Genomic DNA, 16802 nt, shown 5'->3' with positions numbered 1-16802 from the left:
CCAAATAACAAAAGGCATTGACTTAGCTATGAAAAACATTATCCTCCTAGATGAATGCATTAGGGTTAGGAGGTAATTGATACCATAATACACAGAACAGACAATTCAAGGGAAAGCAGGGCTAGTCCATCCTTGTTTTTACAAAGTTATAGTAACAATATACAAGAGAACCTCGTAGGAAATGGGTCCATCTTACAAATGTTTGCAACACATAAAATGAATTTGAGAATTTCCTCATTGCGTAATTTGGGGGTGAAGATTTCGAAATACATGTAATTCATCTGGATTCGTACACAGCGCACACGCGGGATATTATACTCACACTCGCTGGGGACATTCTGACCAGAGTACAGATAAAACCTCCCCATATCGCTATCTGGCAGCCGATAATAGGATGCAGATCTGCCGTCTTGACAGGTGTAGGAAAGACAATGTGATTTGGCGTGATACCTGACGATTAGTGGAGACGTGGAGATGGAAGTGAACCGTGAGACCGGGGGCCTGATACCGTTTTAGTGTCTCTGTAACAGCTCCGGTGAGCTGGCTAAGAGCACTGGCAGGGGAAGCTGTACGATCACGAGGCACAACTGACTTCCACTACAATGGGACTGCAGGGAGCGATTCTGAATGGGTCACTCCGACCAGCGCATGGGTGCGTCCTTCACATGAGTCATCTGGCGCCATGGGGCCATACTGCCATGCTCACCCACCACCTGCACCAAAGACAGGACAGGAAGCAGGTGATTCATACCCACTCCCCAGCACTATCCTGACCGTTTCGGGTTTATGCGCACATGTGGAGCTGTATTGACCGTATGCAGGGGTCCCATACTGACACCTAAGGTCATGAGTTCACAGAGAACCTGTAGCTTTTTGAGGATTAAGGAGGAGGAGGCATCAGGGGTCCCAGCTCAAAACCACAAGGGAACCCCCACAATGACAAGGGCGCCCCTCCCCCCACGGCAACCCCCCCCAGATACCTGTCCGCTGCCCCCTCCCTCTCACATTCATCGGATATTTTCACGTCTGTGTCTCAAAGTATTTCCAACCACTACTACTATGTATCCATAAGTCAAACTTACACTCCACTGAATGAAAGCTACTCCAAACACCGTCATCTCTGAGGAGGTAATTAGCAATGTTATAATGTGAGTAATAAGTGCCCCCCATACAACCAGCAAAGCAAATTTTTAATGTTTCCCATTTGAACTAAATTACCGTGAGAGAGAGAACAAAGTCAGGTGACGGGCCTCATCGTTCCTCTTCACAGCCGGCGTAAAACAAATTTCCTTTCCATAGTTGTGGCCGAGAAGACGATGGACTGCAAATCCACTGGGGTCTCGAAGCGTGCTGCCTACAAAGTATTTTCCAGAATTTCCCCCTGGACCAATGAAGTTAATCTTAACCGTTTTGTCTCTCCGACAACTTTTGCTGTTTTATACCATAAAATTAGAAACATGTTTACAGCATAAATTAATGATTCGAATCCAGCACATTTCCTTGATAGATTTTATTTATAATTCATTTATACAAATGCAAGGCAGATACCTGTACAACTTTGTTCTGTAAATATAAAGCTGAATCTTTCATGTCTTTACCTCTTTGTAATTATTCTTCAGTATCTGACAGACAATGAATGAAGATATCGGACGATACAAAGCACCGGTGAGTGAGAAGCGGTTTTCTCGGTCACATACTCGTTTTCCTTTTAGCTGGAGGATTTTGCCTCCGTTTTTCCGCTAAGAGTTCCAGAATATGTTTATTGCGTGTCCTTCTGCGATTGAGGTAGTTCTGGGAGACGTTATGGTCCAAACCTGGTTTCCAATAAGGCACATCGATGAAATTTGTTTCACTCAAGTTCGCCTGTAGCCTTCTCTTTGGGGGGGGTGGTGGATGAAAAGGGGGCAGATGAGGTCGTATCCTGACCAACACCAATATCCCCAAGGGTCACCATAGTGTCAGTGTACTCAAAGGGCATGCTGGGAAATGTAGTGCTGTACAACACAGTCGTAGGACTGATTGTTGTGGGGTGCTCGTCCGTAGAGTCGGAGAAGGGGATCAGGTCCAGCCAGGTTGAACTGCTACTGTACTTCATAAACGTGCTCATAGAAGGGCTGGGGTCCGTGGAAGTTAAGCCCGCATCCGTGAAGTCCGTCGGGGCTACATCCGTAGGGCCCAAGTACGTGGAACCGTCGCAGGACCTGCAGCACATTTGCTTGTAGCCCGGAATGGTGCAGTACCTGCTCAGCACCTCCATGCGACAGAACGGCGACTTGTCCCCCCGACAGCGCCGATCTGCAAGAGCGGGAAAGCAGAGAGCTGGAGAGGCGGCGTGACATCATCGCCGGCGAATGGGAGGGCCCGGAAGAGGCCCCGGACCACACACAGCAGTCGGTAAAGAGCCCAGCAAGGACAGACAACAGGAAATAAGGAGATGATTGTGTAATTCTGCAACTTGCGCTCTTTTCTCAGGCAGATGACAGTATTGCGAAACTGCCACAAGTAGCGCAAGTCAAACATTTCAGGTTTCGACAGCGAATGCTGAGCTCAGCCGGCTTCTATAAATAAACACATTAGCGTGCTGTGCGTCACAGGAGCAGCAGTGCAGGAAAGGACCGAGGAGGCGGCAGAAACAAACAAACAGCAAAATGAGTCGCTATTTAATCAAGCACGGACGTCCTCCTAGCTCTTCCTTTAGACATGCAGTCCTTTTAAATCCATCAAATGGCTCTTTAATTAAGGATGTTTTCGATTTCTGGGTGTCAACGACTTCTATTCGTGTGTCCTGCACATTCATCTACCCTGCAGGCATAGCCAGATGCTGTATCCTGGCCATCAATGGCAGAATAAGGCTGTTATCCCTGCACAATGCAAATGAACTTTGTTAGATTTTATAGTCTATGTCCAAATATATAGGCGATTCCAAACCCTATTCAAGTGGGCGTCAACCTTCCGAATTTCTGTGTCAATGCCCCAGAAAACAAGGTGACACTTTACTTGAGGCACAAGCGACTTAGTAACTCAGTTACTACTCAAGTACAAATCATGAGCAAATATAGTAACTGCATGAAATACATGAACCGTCATGTTTGATTAATGATGAACGAACATGGGATCAGTATGTAACTAACACCTAGTTACTGGTTAATTAATGCATTAAGTATGAGTGTACTGCTACATTATTTGGGTAAAGTAAAGTTTTACTAAAAAAATCTCTAAATTGATTTGCCAGTTTGTCATTTTCATACACATTTCATACAAATTTCCGATCTACCTCTTACAGATACAGACTGAAATTTAATTTTACATTATTTCTTCAGATTAGAGTGAAATCCAAGAATCATCCATCCATCCATCCATCCATCCATCCATCCATCCATCAATCCATCAATCTTCCAAAGTGCTTATCCTACTGGGTCACGGGGGGGTCCGGAGCCTATCATCCAAGAATCACTCCTGCCCTAATATACATCCCAAATTAGCATGAGAAACTTATTTCATTAACACTCACGTACTGTGCAGCATTAACTGTAGATGCTGAACCTGTCCTTCTCCTGTATACATAATTTCCTGTACTGTTTATTATAATAAATTGTTCGTGCAACATTATTCAAAATAGCCATTCAGATTTCGCAAAGTTGGCATAATTTAAATGAAACAAAAAAGTTTAATTAGACCCGTATTATGATTTTAAGAATTCTTATATATTAAATGAATAATATTAAAAGAAAAGAAATAATTTCACATATAACATAATAAAACACTTGAAATTATTTGGAGTCCAGCCCTAAAATTGACCTGTACGGAAATAGCAAATTTAATAATTCCATGTCACTGTAAACATTGAATTTGCACATGAGGAGACACATTAAAGATTTGGGGGGGGGGGGGGGGGGGGGGACATTAACGGAATCTCCCTGAAAAAATAAAGTGTGTCTGCAGTGCGTTTAAGTCCATCTGAACAGCGTTAACCAGTCCAACAGAAGGCAGTGAATCTTCAGCGTTCATCCACAGTACAGTGTGGAGTTTTATAACCATAAATTTCATATAAAGACCCACGGAGAGAACAATGACGGACATTATTAAATTAGATCTTGAATATTCAATACAGGAAACACCCATTATATACAGTATAATGCAGCTCTCCAACATTTTTTTCTAAAGGAACACAAACTTTTACAATGCACAATATACATCTCTTACAAAGGAATATATGACAGAGACTAAGTAACGGCTGAAATGCCCCTGGATTGCACCCAGGCCCTGCTCTCCCTATATTTTATTTCTGAAAATCTCCGTAATCTGCACACCTTCGAAAACCCTTGTGGTTTCATGTTGTCCTCTGGAGACTGAGACCACCGCGTTCATGTTAGGCCATGAACTTCAGCAGACGATCGCAGCAAAATGCAACGGTTTTCTTGTTTTAACACGAGGAAACCATTTTCAGTGGCATTCTGTATCAATTCCTGACTTTTTGATGCACTAAAGAGATGGATATTTCAGGGTCATACGAACGCACACATACCATCGCACACACAAGAGCAGAGGACAGCACTGACATAAATCTTCTGGAATATTCTTACCAAAGCATTCTCTTATGTCCCAAATAACCGCCACTCCTTCCCTATGCAGATGCAATGACCCTGAACTTTAGTTTTGTACTTGGCACAAACATGTGGCTTCTTAAATTTCAGTACTACATCTATTATGCTATTATACTGGCGAAAAATAAATACAAAACGCACACATACTGTAACAGTCAAAGATAGTGATGATTAGCAGGTTAGTATAATTAGTTAATAAAAGTAATTCAGGTAGAGTTTAGATTTCATTTAGCAACGTTAGAGTTTAACAGTCACAACAAGAGTATCAAGTAGATTAATGAAGCAGAAAAATGAGAAACTATATCCTGAATGTAACACCCCCATTTGGGTCGATGTTAACATAACATTTAGAAAGAAGAATGTACTCTGTTTGTCCAGTCAGCGAGTTCTCACACTCCGAGATTCCCCCGGCAGAGTATAAAGCTTCAGTTTCTGAGAATGACAATTTGCACAAGAGGTCAGCGAATCAGATCACACAGAAAAGCGCTCGGACCCCAAGGCGTCCAACCAAGCGCCGGTCTGTCCTCCCACTTAAAAGCTGCCGACTCGCTTAAAAGCTTTTTCGGGCAGTGAAGAGGACGGCTTTCTTCTCTTTTCCTTTTTTTTTTTTTTGGACACAAAGCTCCGGACAGTGAGTACGCGAAGGAGGACAATCGCCTGGGGCCATGGAGTCGTCCTTGCACGGAAACGATTGGACGTTTGGGAGAAAAAAAAAGTGTACGGAAGCAGAATTGTGGCAGTCAGGGAAAACGGCCCCACAAGCTGAAGGAGAGGGAGAAGGGCAAGGTCCATACAGGCAAGGGCATGCACTGCAGGCCAAGCTCGCAATTATAAAGCGGAGGCCGTTTACTCAAAATCTTCTGCTTGGGGAATTTGAGCTCGGGTCGAGACTGCCATTGAACAAGAAGGTTGCCTTTATTATTGTGGTCAGCCGAGTTACCTGAAAAGCAGAAGGAAAAACAGGGGTTTTCAGACAGTAACCACATCCGGTATGTCTTCAATCAACATCAACATAATCAACATAAATGGATGAAGTAGGAGCTACTGCATATATGAGGTTCATAATAATTAAATAAACCAAACCTTCATTTCACAACATTCTACCACAGAGATATATATCCATCCATGTTCTGCATGCATTCATCTTAAGCTAGATCACGGACGTCCCAGGGCCTAAGCAGGGAATTTACCCAGGATGGGGTAGTGACCTGTCATTGGGAAAACACACTATTCACACCTACGGGCAGTTTGGTGGAAATTTCAGGTGTAGAAGTGGTTTAGACAGCGCCAACGGCGAGACACAACAGCAGTGCCAGAGTATCGTATTCAGGACTTTATACATCTTATATATTTGCAACATTTATAATAGAGAAGAGCTGATCATCAAGTATGATGAACACCGAGATTTTCAGAGTAATATATCTTGATTTCACACTGTCTGAGCCGAATTTTCTTTCGCTCTATCAAACGCTTACGTTACTGACGGAGAAGCATTATTCGGCACCACCGCAGCCTTCGTTACTGGCACAGATTAGTTTCTCAGAAACTCTTCTTACCCTTTACGGGTCTCGCCTTAAGGTGAGAAATAAAATTTGTTGTGTGCAAATATTTATTAATGGATCCTCCTCGTGAAATTTTAGCAGAGCAATGTTTGCGTAATGCATTTTTAACGTCATTTTCGCTAACGTTAAAATGATTCCACACGGCAGACATTTTTCTCGTTGTTTAATAAGCAGTTCGGGTCACTATTTTGAAGGGAATTATCGGCGGTAAATATCGGCTCACTTTTAACCATCGGCTGATGGTCAATTGTTGCTGTATTGCCCGATACCGTTAGTTAGAGATGCACCAATTGTATCGACCAACTCTAACCACTGCGGCACCATACCAGAGGATGTATATTTTAGGTGAAAATATTTGAGTTAAAACAGCAGACATATTTAGGCTTCATTTCTGAAGTGACACCCTTATAACAGTATTGATAACAGGGTGTAATGGAGAGGCGTAGTGCTTAAGAGACTCGCAGTCCGTGTGTCATGGGTTAGACTGGGAGGGGTGCACGGGGGGGCGGGGTGGCACTGACCTGGACATGGCAGCAGCTGGCAGGGTCGCATGCTTGCTGGTTTGCCCCCCAGGCAGAAGCCAATGTTGTTTTCATGAGTGTCGCAGCGGACGCTGCGCTGCTGTGTGCCTCTGCCGCAGGTTTCCGAACACTGTGGCGGACAGAGGCAGGCGTCACGTGGAGACCGTGGCTCGTGAACCACGGCGCATGTCAGAACAGGGGGGCGGAGGCTGGGGGGCATGAACTCGCACCCGCCTGTCTGTTTGCTTTCGAAAAACTCAGACATAACCTTCTCACGATACCCCCTCATCTCACGAACCTTACGAATTCGGCTTAATGCTGTCGATAGCGTCACATAAAATATACAGGCTACAAACACAGCTGATTGGTAAACATCACATGACTTAGAACTGTTTGCCACTTCTAAATATCACATAAAAGAAAAAAAAAAAACACAGAGAAACAACCAGTGGATTCTGGCAAGATGGCCAATCGGTCAGGGAGCCACCAAACTGCACCTTCACCCAAGTTGACAACTTTAACCATTTCCCCCTTCCCCTATTCCCCCCCAGTCCTCAGCGGTAACCATCAGCATCCCCCATGATTCAGGCTTATTATTGAATGAGTTTTATTGTTTATTAAATTATCTATAATATAAATCAGTGTCTTCCAATCTGGTCCTTGGGGATGGGTCAGCTACCCATCAAACCCCCACCCCCACACATTACAGCATACAATGCAAACATTCTGAATTGCAGATACAGAGACACTCATGGTGTCAGTTAAGGCAAGATGGAAAAATGTGGCGTTCTCAGAGTATCTAGAACCTAGCAATAGTGTGGACTGGTTTGGGAAACACTGATAAATAAATAAATGATTAGTATATATTGTTTTGTGAGTGTTTGTCACCACCCTGCCACCATCCTCACCCGGCGACCACAACCCGACAGTCCACTGGGCCGGGCAGAGGTGGCGGTTACAGGCCCGCCGGGCTTCGGGTCGCTCCTGCTCGCAATATTTGCTGTGGATGGAGTGGCTGGTGCCGTCAGCCAGCGGCTGCACGCAGCGGACAGAGCGCAGCCGGAAGCCGGTTTTGCCGCAGGAAGAGCTGCACGGCTCCCAGTCACCGGTCAGCCAGCTGTGGAAACAAAGAGAGGTGCGGCCAGCCGGCGAGCGGACAGGCGGGCAGCCAAGGGATCGGAACGGAGGCACACAGCTGGTCTTCACGACCCTCGGCGATGGTGACCTGTTAGGCCTCGGACACGACGGACGCAGAACCGGGGTGGTCCGAATCGGGAACTGACTCGCCGGATCGCATTACAAGTCTGTTATTAAATCCCCCAAACCCCGCCTTGTTTCAGCTCAGCTTTGCGTTTGTTTCAGTGTTTGGTTTGTTTCCTAAAAACCGAGGATTTTAACATTCGCTTTTTTAATTAAAAAAAAAAAAGATTCCGTATTTCCAGGCAGATCCGACAAGCCGCAAACTTAAACACGTTTTAAGAAGGGACCGTCTCTGCTGGCCTGATACCCCTCCCTGCTCCCCGAATGCTCTCAATGTCGCTGATTTGATCAGCAGTCTTATTACCTTCTTTCCCTGTTTGCCAGTCGCTGTGTATCTTCTGCTGCAGTCCCACTCCTGTACCTGGGCGCTCCCTGAAAGCTCTGCCCAGTCCATTCCTTGACAGCATGCATGTTTGTAATGGGCTATTTGCCTTTACTTGCATGACAACTTTGGCCAGCTAGCTTGAGTGAGGTTTTTCAAATCGAGACAAGTCCACACACACGTGCACACGCATTTACATGTATGTAACGGTTATATTCCCTTGTCGATAGCCTACAGGGTTTGCAAACTACCCAAAGCTTTTGATGTAGCTAATTTTAGGTTTATAACGGAATAATAAAGATTTGCCGTAAAATTTCTTGCGTGAGAGTCTGAAAGCGTGAGCGTCACGCCGGATGCGTGAGAGTTGGCGACCCGACTTGTACGTCGCTTTGGATGGAGGTATCTGGTAAATAAAAAATAAATGTAAATGAATAATAATGAGAGTCTCCTGACGGAGAGCTGGGTGAGCGTAGGCAGACATACACAGGCGGGAAGCACTCGATCTGGTTGCAGCTTCTGCTGATGGGCTCGTGGCTTCTTGATGTCCTCGCAGTAGGCGCGGGTCCACCAGCTTACTGTTGGACTTTCTCCTGCACCCGTACCTTGTATACTGCTTACCTGTCAAGGGCAAATCCACACACAACCAGCGCCAGCTTCAACATGGGCTGCACATTCTGTACATTTAAAGAAGCTCGTGGGGAGTTCTACTTACACAAAACTGAAAAAATAATGGTTCAGAGAGAGACATCTGTTTGGTTGGTCCAGCCTCCTCTAGTTCTTTGGACCCACCTCCTCTACAATCTGATTGGTTTATCTAGAGCAGTGAGCCAATCATTTTTCCTTTTTGGAATCGATGAGTGACAGGGCAGGGGCACTCTGGGAGCCAATCAACTTTCGGATGGGGCCCCTGTACACGTCCCTACTCACTTCATAATTTTTAAACATCCAAAAAAAAGTCAATCCAGGAAAATTAAGCAAGGACCATCAACTAGACTGTCTTGCTGGATAGTCAAAGGACAGACTGATGGCAGAGATATTTTCTGTGGTTCGCTACTTCTCAATGTCCAGGAAACGTGAGCCTACCTCCCCCACAGGGCCTGGAGCAGTGGGACCACTTCTTCAGCGCCCACTCGAAATACAGTGAGTCCTCTGATATCACATCATTCTCCACGGAAGCCTCTTGCTCCTCTTGGACATAATACTCATATGACAGAGTGACCTTGGAGTCCCCAGAGGTTCGCACCTGAGGACAAAGACATAATACAGACCTCTGTGTTGGAGGGACAATACGGTACATTCAAACCTCATCGACCATTTGGGGATAGTCTGTGATCGTTTGCTCTGGCCTTTCCCTACGAGCTCAAATGGACGGGGGAAACAGATAGTGTCCTAAATTTTCAAAGAAAATGGTCTGATTTAGGGTGGAATATCTTAGTAAAGATAAAATTTAAATTCCTCTCAAAATTGTTATTGTTCTGTGATTGCATTCCGAAATTGCCTTTCACAATTTCAAAATTTTTGATATTCGCTAAAGCATCTCTGTCTGCCTCCCCCCCCCCCCCCCCCCCCCACCCAAAAAAAAATATATAATAATTCGGGTGCTATAAAAAGGGTAAATAGCGTAGGTGGTGAAAGTTTGATGAAAGTTGTATGAAATGATTGCACAAACCTGGATGGAATCTGCATGCCACAAAGCTTAAGAACTGCATGTGTTTCATTGATTTGATTGAGATGAGTTTAAGTTGTGCACCAAGAGATTTGGGCAGTTTGGGATCTCGGCCGTCCGGCATTGGCTGCCTGCAATGTGCCAGACGACACAGATTGGCTGGCATTTGGTCAGGTGGGTGAGGAGGCAGGCTCTACAGCGACATCTAGTGTCAGCAGGGCTGCTGGTGAAGCCAAACCCTCTTCCTGGCTGGCCATGAATCCCAGAGAGCTCAAACATGCCGGATGGTGATGGCACACGCATCGAATGAGGTGCATGTGAGCTGGGGCCGGTTTGCGCTTTCTGGGGCTCCATTCAAAACTTAATTCAGGTCCCCTAACCCCTCCTTCACATATTTCAAAAACTAAATAAATAGCTAAGAAGTAAAGTCAGAAGAATGTAGCTAGCTGGCTGGTTAGTATAATATGCGGCTTCAACGTCTTGGAAATATGGGTCGTGTAGTGACTGTCTGTGACCAACAGGGGGCCCCCAAACCTCACGGGGGGCCCACGCAAATGGAAGTTTAAGTGGTGATAACATTGGCAGACATTAGCCTTCACTCCTCCCATGCTGGTGTGAGTACGCTGCCTTGAGAGGGACAGCTGAGCAAGCCTGGTAAACAGGAGACGACAGGGAAGAGAAAAGGAACCTCAAATGAATTTAGGGGGTGTTTCTCAACACCATGTATGCAACGACCATACTTGTGGTCTTGGTGAGACCGGTCTTGCTAACTTGTCTCCCGAGAACGTGGGGCGCAATGAACCATGGGACTGGTCTCATGTGGCGAGGATGCAACTGATGTATCCTTGATCATTGGGGCGAGACAAGAGCGACAGCCGAGGATTTTTACCGTCCTCTGCACTAGTGTTCTTAGTATTGGAACTGGTCTGCAGCAATGGAACAAAACCGGTACACGAGGACACAAGTACGGTCAAGTACGCATACTGAGGAACACCCAAAGTCACCTGACAGCTGTAGCCAGTCCCTAAGAATATATCAAAATCAGCATAAAATCAGAACAAGAAAACGCCTTAATAGAGACACATGAGTTACCATAATAAGTATCCCGTAATTCAGTGGGCCACTGGCTTGGACAGTCTCTTTGTCGTCGTCATTGTTGTACTCCCATTCCACGCCCTTCTCAATAACCGTCCGGGACTCTGGGAACTCGTCATGGTCATTCAGGAAGAGGCGTCCCGTGGCCAGGTTCTTCAACGCTGCAGACGACAACAGTAGACACCTGTCACCAAGTCTCAGGTCCTCGACGGTCTGCAGCGTATCATTGCTAAGGATGAAACTGTGTGCGACGTGTACAGGACAAGCACCCAGGAAACACTGCGATGGACTTGTGGCCACAAGTCAGAATCAGGGCTGGGTCTCCCAGAATACGACCTGCATCCCTGCACTCGTGGCAGTTTTACTTACACAAAAATGTGCAGAGGGCAGAAGGAAAAATTATTGGTTCCGAGAGATAACCAATCAGGTTGTAGAGGAGGCAGATCCAAGCAATTACAGGAGGCAGGACCAACCAATCAGATGTATTGGCCCCACCTCTTCTAGGTGCTTGGACCCACATCCTCTCTGAACCAATCAATCATTCTTCCTTCTGCCCTCAGAACATTTTTGTGTAAGTAAAACTGCCATGAGCCATCCATGCACCTCCTCCTTTAAACTACTGCAAAAGTAAAATAGGTGGTGAGATTTATTTCCACAAACTGCAGAAGCCTACCGACGATGTGCGGCGTTCCCTTAAATTCCTGGATGAGGATGTGCCGCGCTCCAGCTGGGATTTCCAGAATCTCAAGGAAACCTGAAAGTGAAGAGCAACAGATGTACGGAATTCTGTGGTTAATTAACTGAACCTCATGCAGCTCTCTTATGCAAAAATGACCAATGCTTTACTCTTTAACCGAGAAAATCTATGACTTGCATGACAATGCAATCATAAATCTTCCCAAAATAGTGAAAAGAGTTTTCCTTTTGTTAAGAATATATATTTTTTTTAGCCATAATAAAATATCTAGATAAAGTCCATGCAGAAAAATTATTGAAAATCTTAATTGTAGGTTAATTTAATGATTTTAATATTTATAGGCTGTCATTACTGAATGCACTGAATGGCTCGGAAGGTTGCCGGTTCGAGCCCAGGCTTTGGCCGAACGGTCACATGTCCATGGGCCCTTGAGCAAGGCCCTTAACCCCCTAGCTCCAGGGGCGTTGCAAGTTGGCTGCCCTAGCGTTCTAACCCCCAAGCTATGGCCAGCAAGATGGGGTAGGCAGCAAGAAGAATTCGAGTGCACAGACACCTGGCCTGACATCGCGAGGTTCGGACTGGCCGCTCAGCTCAGATCAGAAAATGAGACCTGGTTTCTTGACGCTGCGCGTGAAGGTGCCCTTGACGATCTTGCAGCCGGAGTCGTCCCCACCACAGACGCCGCATTTGTCTTCCAGCAGACTCGACCCAATGACAAGGTCGCAGCCAACTTTCTGCAGAGACACAACGCTAAGGTGAGTTCCACAGGACTTGGAAGACAGTCGTACTACGAAATCCTGGGACTCTCGGGGCTTACCACGCAGTCCCCCCGCACGCAGATGCTGTAGGGGTCCTGGTAAGAGCAACGTGTCCCATCATGCACCATCCTCTTCATGTAGACGCCATCGCCGCTCTCCTGCGACTGGCAGTACAGTTGGCATCGCTCATTGGCTGCAAAGAAACAGACATTTCTTACTGGTATCGGTCTGGGGACCAGAATCGGTTTGGGGGTCAGTCAAAGTAGGAGTCACCAGAGGTTGGTTGCTCAGGTCCAAGAGTAAAAGTCACAGTCACAGAGTACTCAACTGGTTGGCTGAAACAAAATCTTAGCCTGGATATTTACACTCCTGTCCTTAACTACCCACTTCTGGCTGTCATCATGCTTATCTCAGTGTCAGACTCTTACACAGATATAATCTGATAATATCAATAAGACACATCTGGAAGGTTATTCATTAAAGGTTCGCTAGAGATACTTTATTCATCCAGGGGGAATTGAAGCTCAAGAGCCCAACAGCGGCGCCCGATCGACAGTTCCGGGGTGCGAACCAATGACCTTCTGATCACAGGCATAGAGACCTAACCTGCTGAGACACACACCGCCCACCAAGAACAGTTGCAGACTCATTCTTTAAGACACCTGGCAGAGTCGCTTGTCATTCTGTCTGTGTGGCCCAGAGGCATCAGAGCTTGCTGGTAATGTGGGGAACCGCAAACAGAAGATTAGCAAAGACAAACAACCGGTGACTGGATGCCGTTCTGCATTCGGGACTTTGTACAGCATGTATTACAGGGATAAACCTCACGTTATACCAGCGGAGCATTCCAGGGTCCCGGCGAACAGCCACATGAGAAGCGACCCACTCAGCACCTCCTCGTGACTGATGGACTTCCAAAGAAACTGGGCAAGAAGGAAGGGGGACGTTTTTATGGCAGGACAGAGAGCCAGATGGAAAAGTCGGATGAGGGTCAGCGAATGTACATGAGGCAAAGACACTGATGTCATTCTTAAAAAAAAAACAAAAAAAAAAACAAAATACAGTCACTTCCCCTCCCTGTGCATGTCCTGGGAAGAAAAAAAAGCCCATTAATCCCAGTCTCATATATTTACTGGATCTGCTGTCAATTTTAGCAGAGGCCTTTATATATATTTTTTTTTTAAAAACCCATTTTCCCCCTTGCACGACTGGTAACTGCAAGACAATCAGGAAGATGTCTACATTATATTAGAGGGATTTAGCTTCTGCGGAGCATAGCTGCAAAGATGAACGGCTAAATGAGAGACCCAAAGGCAGCAGGTTATAACTAACACTGTCCAAGATGTCTAGGCGTAGTCAGCTGTATAAAATGAAAAAAGAGCAAGTTGAGGTTTTAATTTTGCTTGCAAAGTTTGTTTAATTTGAATACCTCAGTATGAGGACGCACAGCAGTACGATACCTACAGGGAGATTGCAATTCCATGTGTTCATCTCCAAAAGAAATGGCTCGCATTTCTTGGGTAGTTTAGAAAATTTGCATTTCCAAATTCCAATGGAATTTTCCGACCTTTGAAAAAATGTACACAGTCTGATGCAAAATTCCAGCGCATTCAGGCCAATATGAGAAACAATTAGCCAGTGGATTTCTTGCTGTATTCGACTGAAAAGCAAAGGCAGATGTGTGTAAAAAGGCCGCCTTGTTCTTGGAGGAAAAAGTATGACAGTATTTCTAAGTGGCAGCACACGATCTGTGTATTTAAGTTAAAGCGCAGGAGGCTTGGATGTGATGAATATCCCGTGACAACTGAGGACACTCGCTGGCCCAGATCTTCATCCGAGAATCATCTGGCCGTGAGGTGCTAAGCAGCCAAGTGCCGGCGAGTTAGCGGAAAGGTGGTATGTGGGGACAGGGCGGTGGTTCATGCTTTTCACGGCGTTCAGGTTTGGAAAGTTTCCGGATGACAGAAGCCCAGCTGGCTCCAATTAAGAAGAAGGGATGGAAAAAAAACACTTGAAAGGAAGCCAGATGATTCGATAGGGCCTTGAGACTGGAGGGAATAGCCTCGGCCATTGTAAATACTAAAGCCTGCACGCTTGGCTCTGTGTACGGCATTTCAGCTCTCTTTTTGTTTCTCATTCTCTCACCTGCGCTGTACTCTCCTTGAAGTCTGTGCTTTCTTAAAGGGCAAGAGACCTATTTTTAGAGCACTGGAGTAGAGGCCTCAAACTGCTTGCCCGTCGACCATGTTTTTTAATTCATTATTCAATCCGGCCTGCAGGTCGAGCTTTCGCATTCCACTTTGTAGTTCATCACTGAAGTGATCTGCATAGATTTAGCTCTCTTATATGTCAGCGGAAAATAGATTTACATTGCGTTCTCGTCTCATTTCATTAATAGCTCGCCTGGCCCCCCTCGGAAAAATGGCTCCTTGGCGGTGGCCCCCAGGTAATTTGAGTTTGCGGCCCCTGCTTTAGAGTTCAGTGTAATCCTTGCTGTCAGGCCCCCGTGTTACTCACGGTCGGGGTGCTCGTACGGAAGCCAGTGGTGCTTCCTGTTTTGGTATTCGAAGAAGGGGTCCCACGACCGGCACTGTTCCTCCCGGAAGTCCGCCAGAGGCTTGCCGCACTCCTCCGTGCTGCAGAGACGCAGCTCGTAGTTCCTGCCGAAGCAGGTACGGCCGCCGTTCGACGGGCTGCAGAGGTGAGAAGAGGGTGAGGATGAGGGCGCGGGACAGAAGGCGCCGGAAGGCCGTCAGGCTAGGCAGGCGCGTCACTGGAAAGAGAACGCTGACGGAGGCAAGACCGAAGAGAGGGAGAGTGCCCAGGGGCACTGTGACATTCTCAGACATCAAGTGCATTTTCAAATGCAAACAAATGCAAACAAAACTTTCTCCTCCATCTTACTTTTATTACTTACTTAATTTCCACTAAAGCTCCTGAACGTCCGGTATTGTGTTTTATCACCAAATAAAGAATCAAAGAATACATGAGTCAAAATATGAGGGTAACTTGGTATCCAAAATTTTAAGTATATATTACTACTACTACTACTACTACTACTACTACTACTAATAATAATAATAATAATAATAATAATAATCATCAAGATGAGAGGCACCAAAACAAGATTTGTGCTGGTAGTTGATCGAAGCCTTTGGCACCATCAAGAAAGGATTTGGCAAGAACCTTTAAGTGCTACATGGTCACCAGACAGCCCCAGAAGTACATAAGGTCGCCCTGATGGGAACTGCTTAACATCTTGCACAAAGTACTAGGCTAATTACCTTCAGTCCCTGCTTAGCGTCTCATGGGAGTTTTACTTGCACAATAATGTTCTGGGAGCGGAAGGAAAAATGATTGGTTCAGAGAGATACCTAGTCAGACTGTAGAGGAGGGGTCCAAACAATTAGAGGAGGCAGGTGGAACCAATCAGATGTCTCCTCCTCTAGTTACTTGGACACACCTCCTCTACAGTCTGATTGGTTATCTCTCTGAACCAATCATTTTTCCTTTTGGCCTCAAAACATTTTTATGTATGTATAAAACTTCCAAGAGCTGCCCGCGACACAGGCTATAATAATAATAATAATAATAATAATAATAATAATACATTTTATTTAAAGTCAGCTTTAAGCGAACATGTCAGCCTAAAAAGGTGAGTCTTACTGGCAGCTTATAATCGTGTTATAGTGTCCAGGTGACGCATGTGAGAGGGCACAGTCTTTCAGGGTTTGGCTGCGGTGTGGGAAACGGCTCTAGCACCCGTGGTGCGGAGTTTACTAATAATTAAAAATGCGCCCCAGTCATGTGACGCGGGACCAAACAGACACAGGCGAAGTAAACAATGGCAGAGCCTCCAGGCCCGACCGGGCCTCACACTCACGCGGGGTTGTCACACTGCCGGGTACGAAACTGCACGCCGCCCCCGCAGCTCCGAGAGCACGATCCAAACTGGCTCCACGCTCCCCAGTGTCCATCCTGCTTCAGGATCTCTGGAGTCAGCCACATGCAGTGGCCTTTGTAGCAATGCTGCGGTGGGGTAAGATTTCAGGATTGTGTGGCCGGGCGTGGTGTATGTGTCGCGGATGGCGGCGGGCATTCCGCCCCCCCCCTCCGGCGACTCCCCTACCTTCCCAGGCTCGCAGGTTGTGCCGTCAAGTGGGGGCCCCTTTTTGGTTTTGCAGAAGAAGGGGTTCTCTGGGTGACTGCACCAGAGCTGCTGACAGGGGTCGAGGGTGCTGTACTACAACAAACAGAGTCCTCATTCTCACTCTGTCAGACACTAACCCCCCCCCCCCCCCAACCAGCAAACAGACA

At 46.2% G+C, this 16802-nt stretch overlaps 1 protein-coding gene across 1 annotated transcript in view; it reads right to left on the bottom strand.

The window, feature by feature from the left end:
• Positions 1–1495: 1495 nt before the first annotated feature.
• Positions 1496–16802, bottom strand: part of LOC125719930 (A disintegrin and metalloproteinase with thrombospondin motifs 2-like) — a 53515-nt gene continuing 38208 nt past the window's right edge. The window contains 15 exon segments of the mRNA XM_048994831.1: positions 1496–2295; positions 5455–5544; positions 6688–6818; positions 7598–7804; positions 8753–8793; positions 8795–8830; positions 8832–8887; positions 9353–9512; positions 11028–11191; positions 11704–11784; positions 12338–12461; positions 12545–12678; positions 15003–15178; positions 16369–16514; positions 16615–16728. Coding sequence (XP_048850788.1) covers positions 1850–2295; positions 5455–5544; positions 6688–6818; positions 7598–7804; positions 8753–8793; positions 8795–8830; positions 8832–8887; positions 9353–9512; positions 11028–11191; positions 11704–11784; positions 12338–12461; positions 12545–12678; positions 15003–15178; positions 16369–16514; positions 16615–16728 — 2106 coding nt within the window. The 3' untranslated portion in view covers positions 1496–1849.

Source organism: Brienomyrus brachyistius, chromosome 24, assembly GCF_023856365.1.
Source record: "Brienomyrus brachyistius isolate T26 chromosome 24, BBRACH_0.4, whole genome shotgun sequence".
NCBI lineage: Eukaryota > Metazoa > Chordata > Actinopteri > Osteoglossiformes > Mormyridae > Brienomyrus > Brienomyrus brachyistius.
This window is presented reverse-complemented; position numbering and strand designations above follow the sequence as displayed.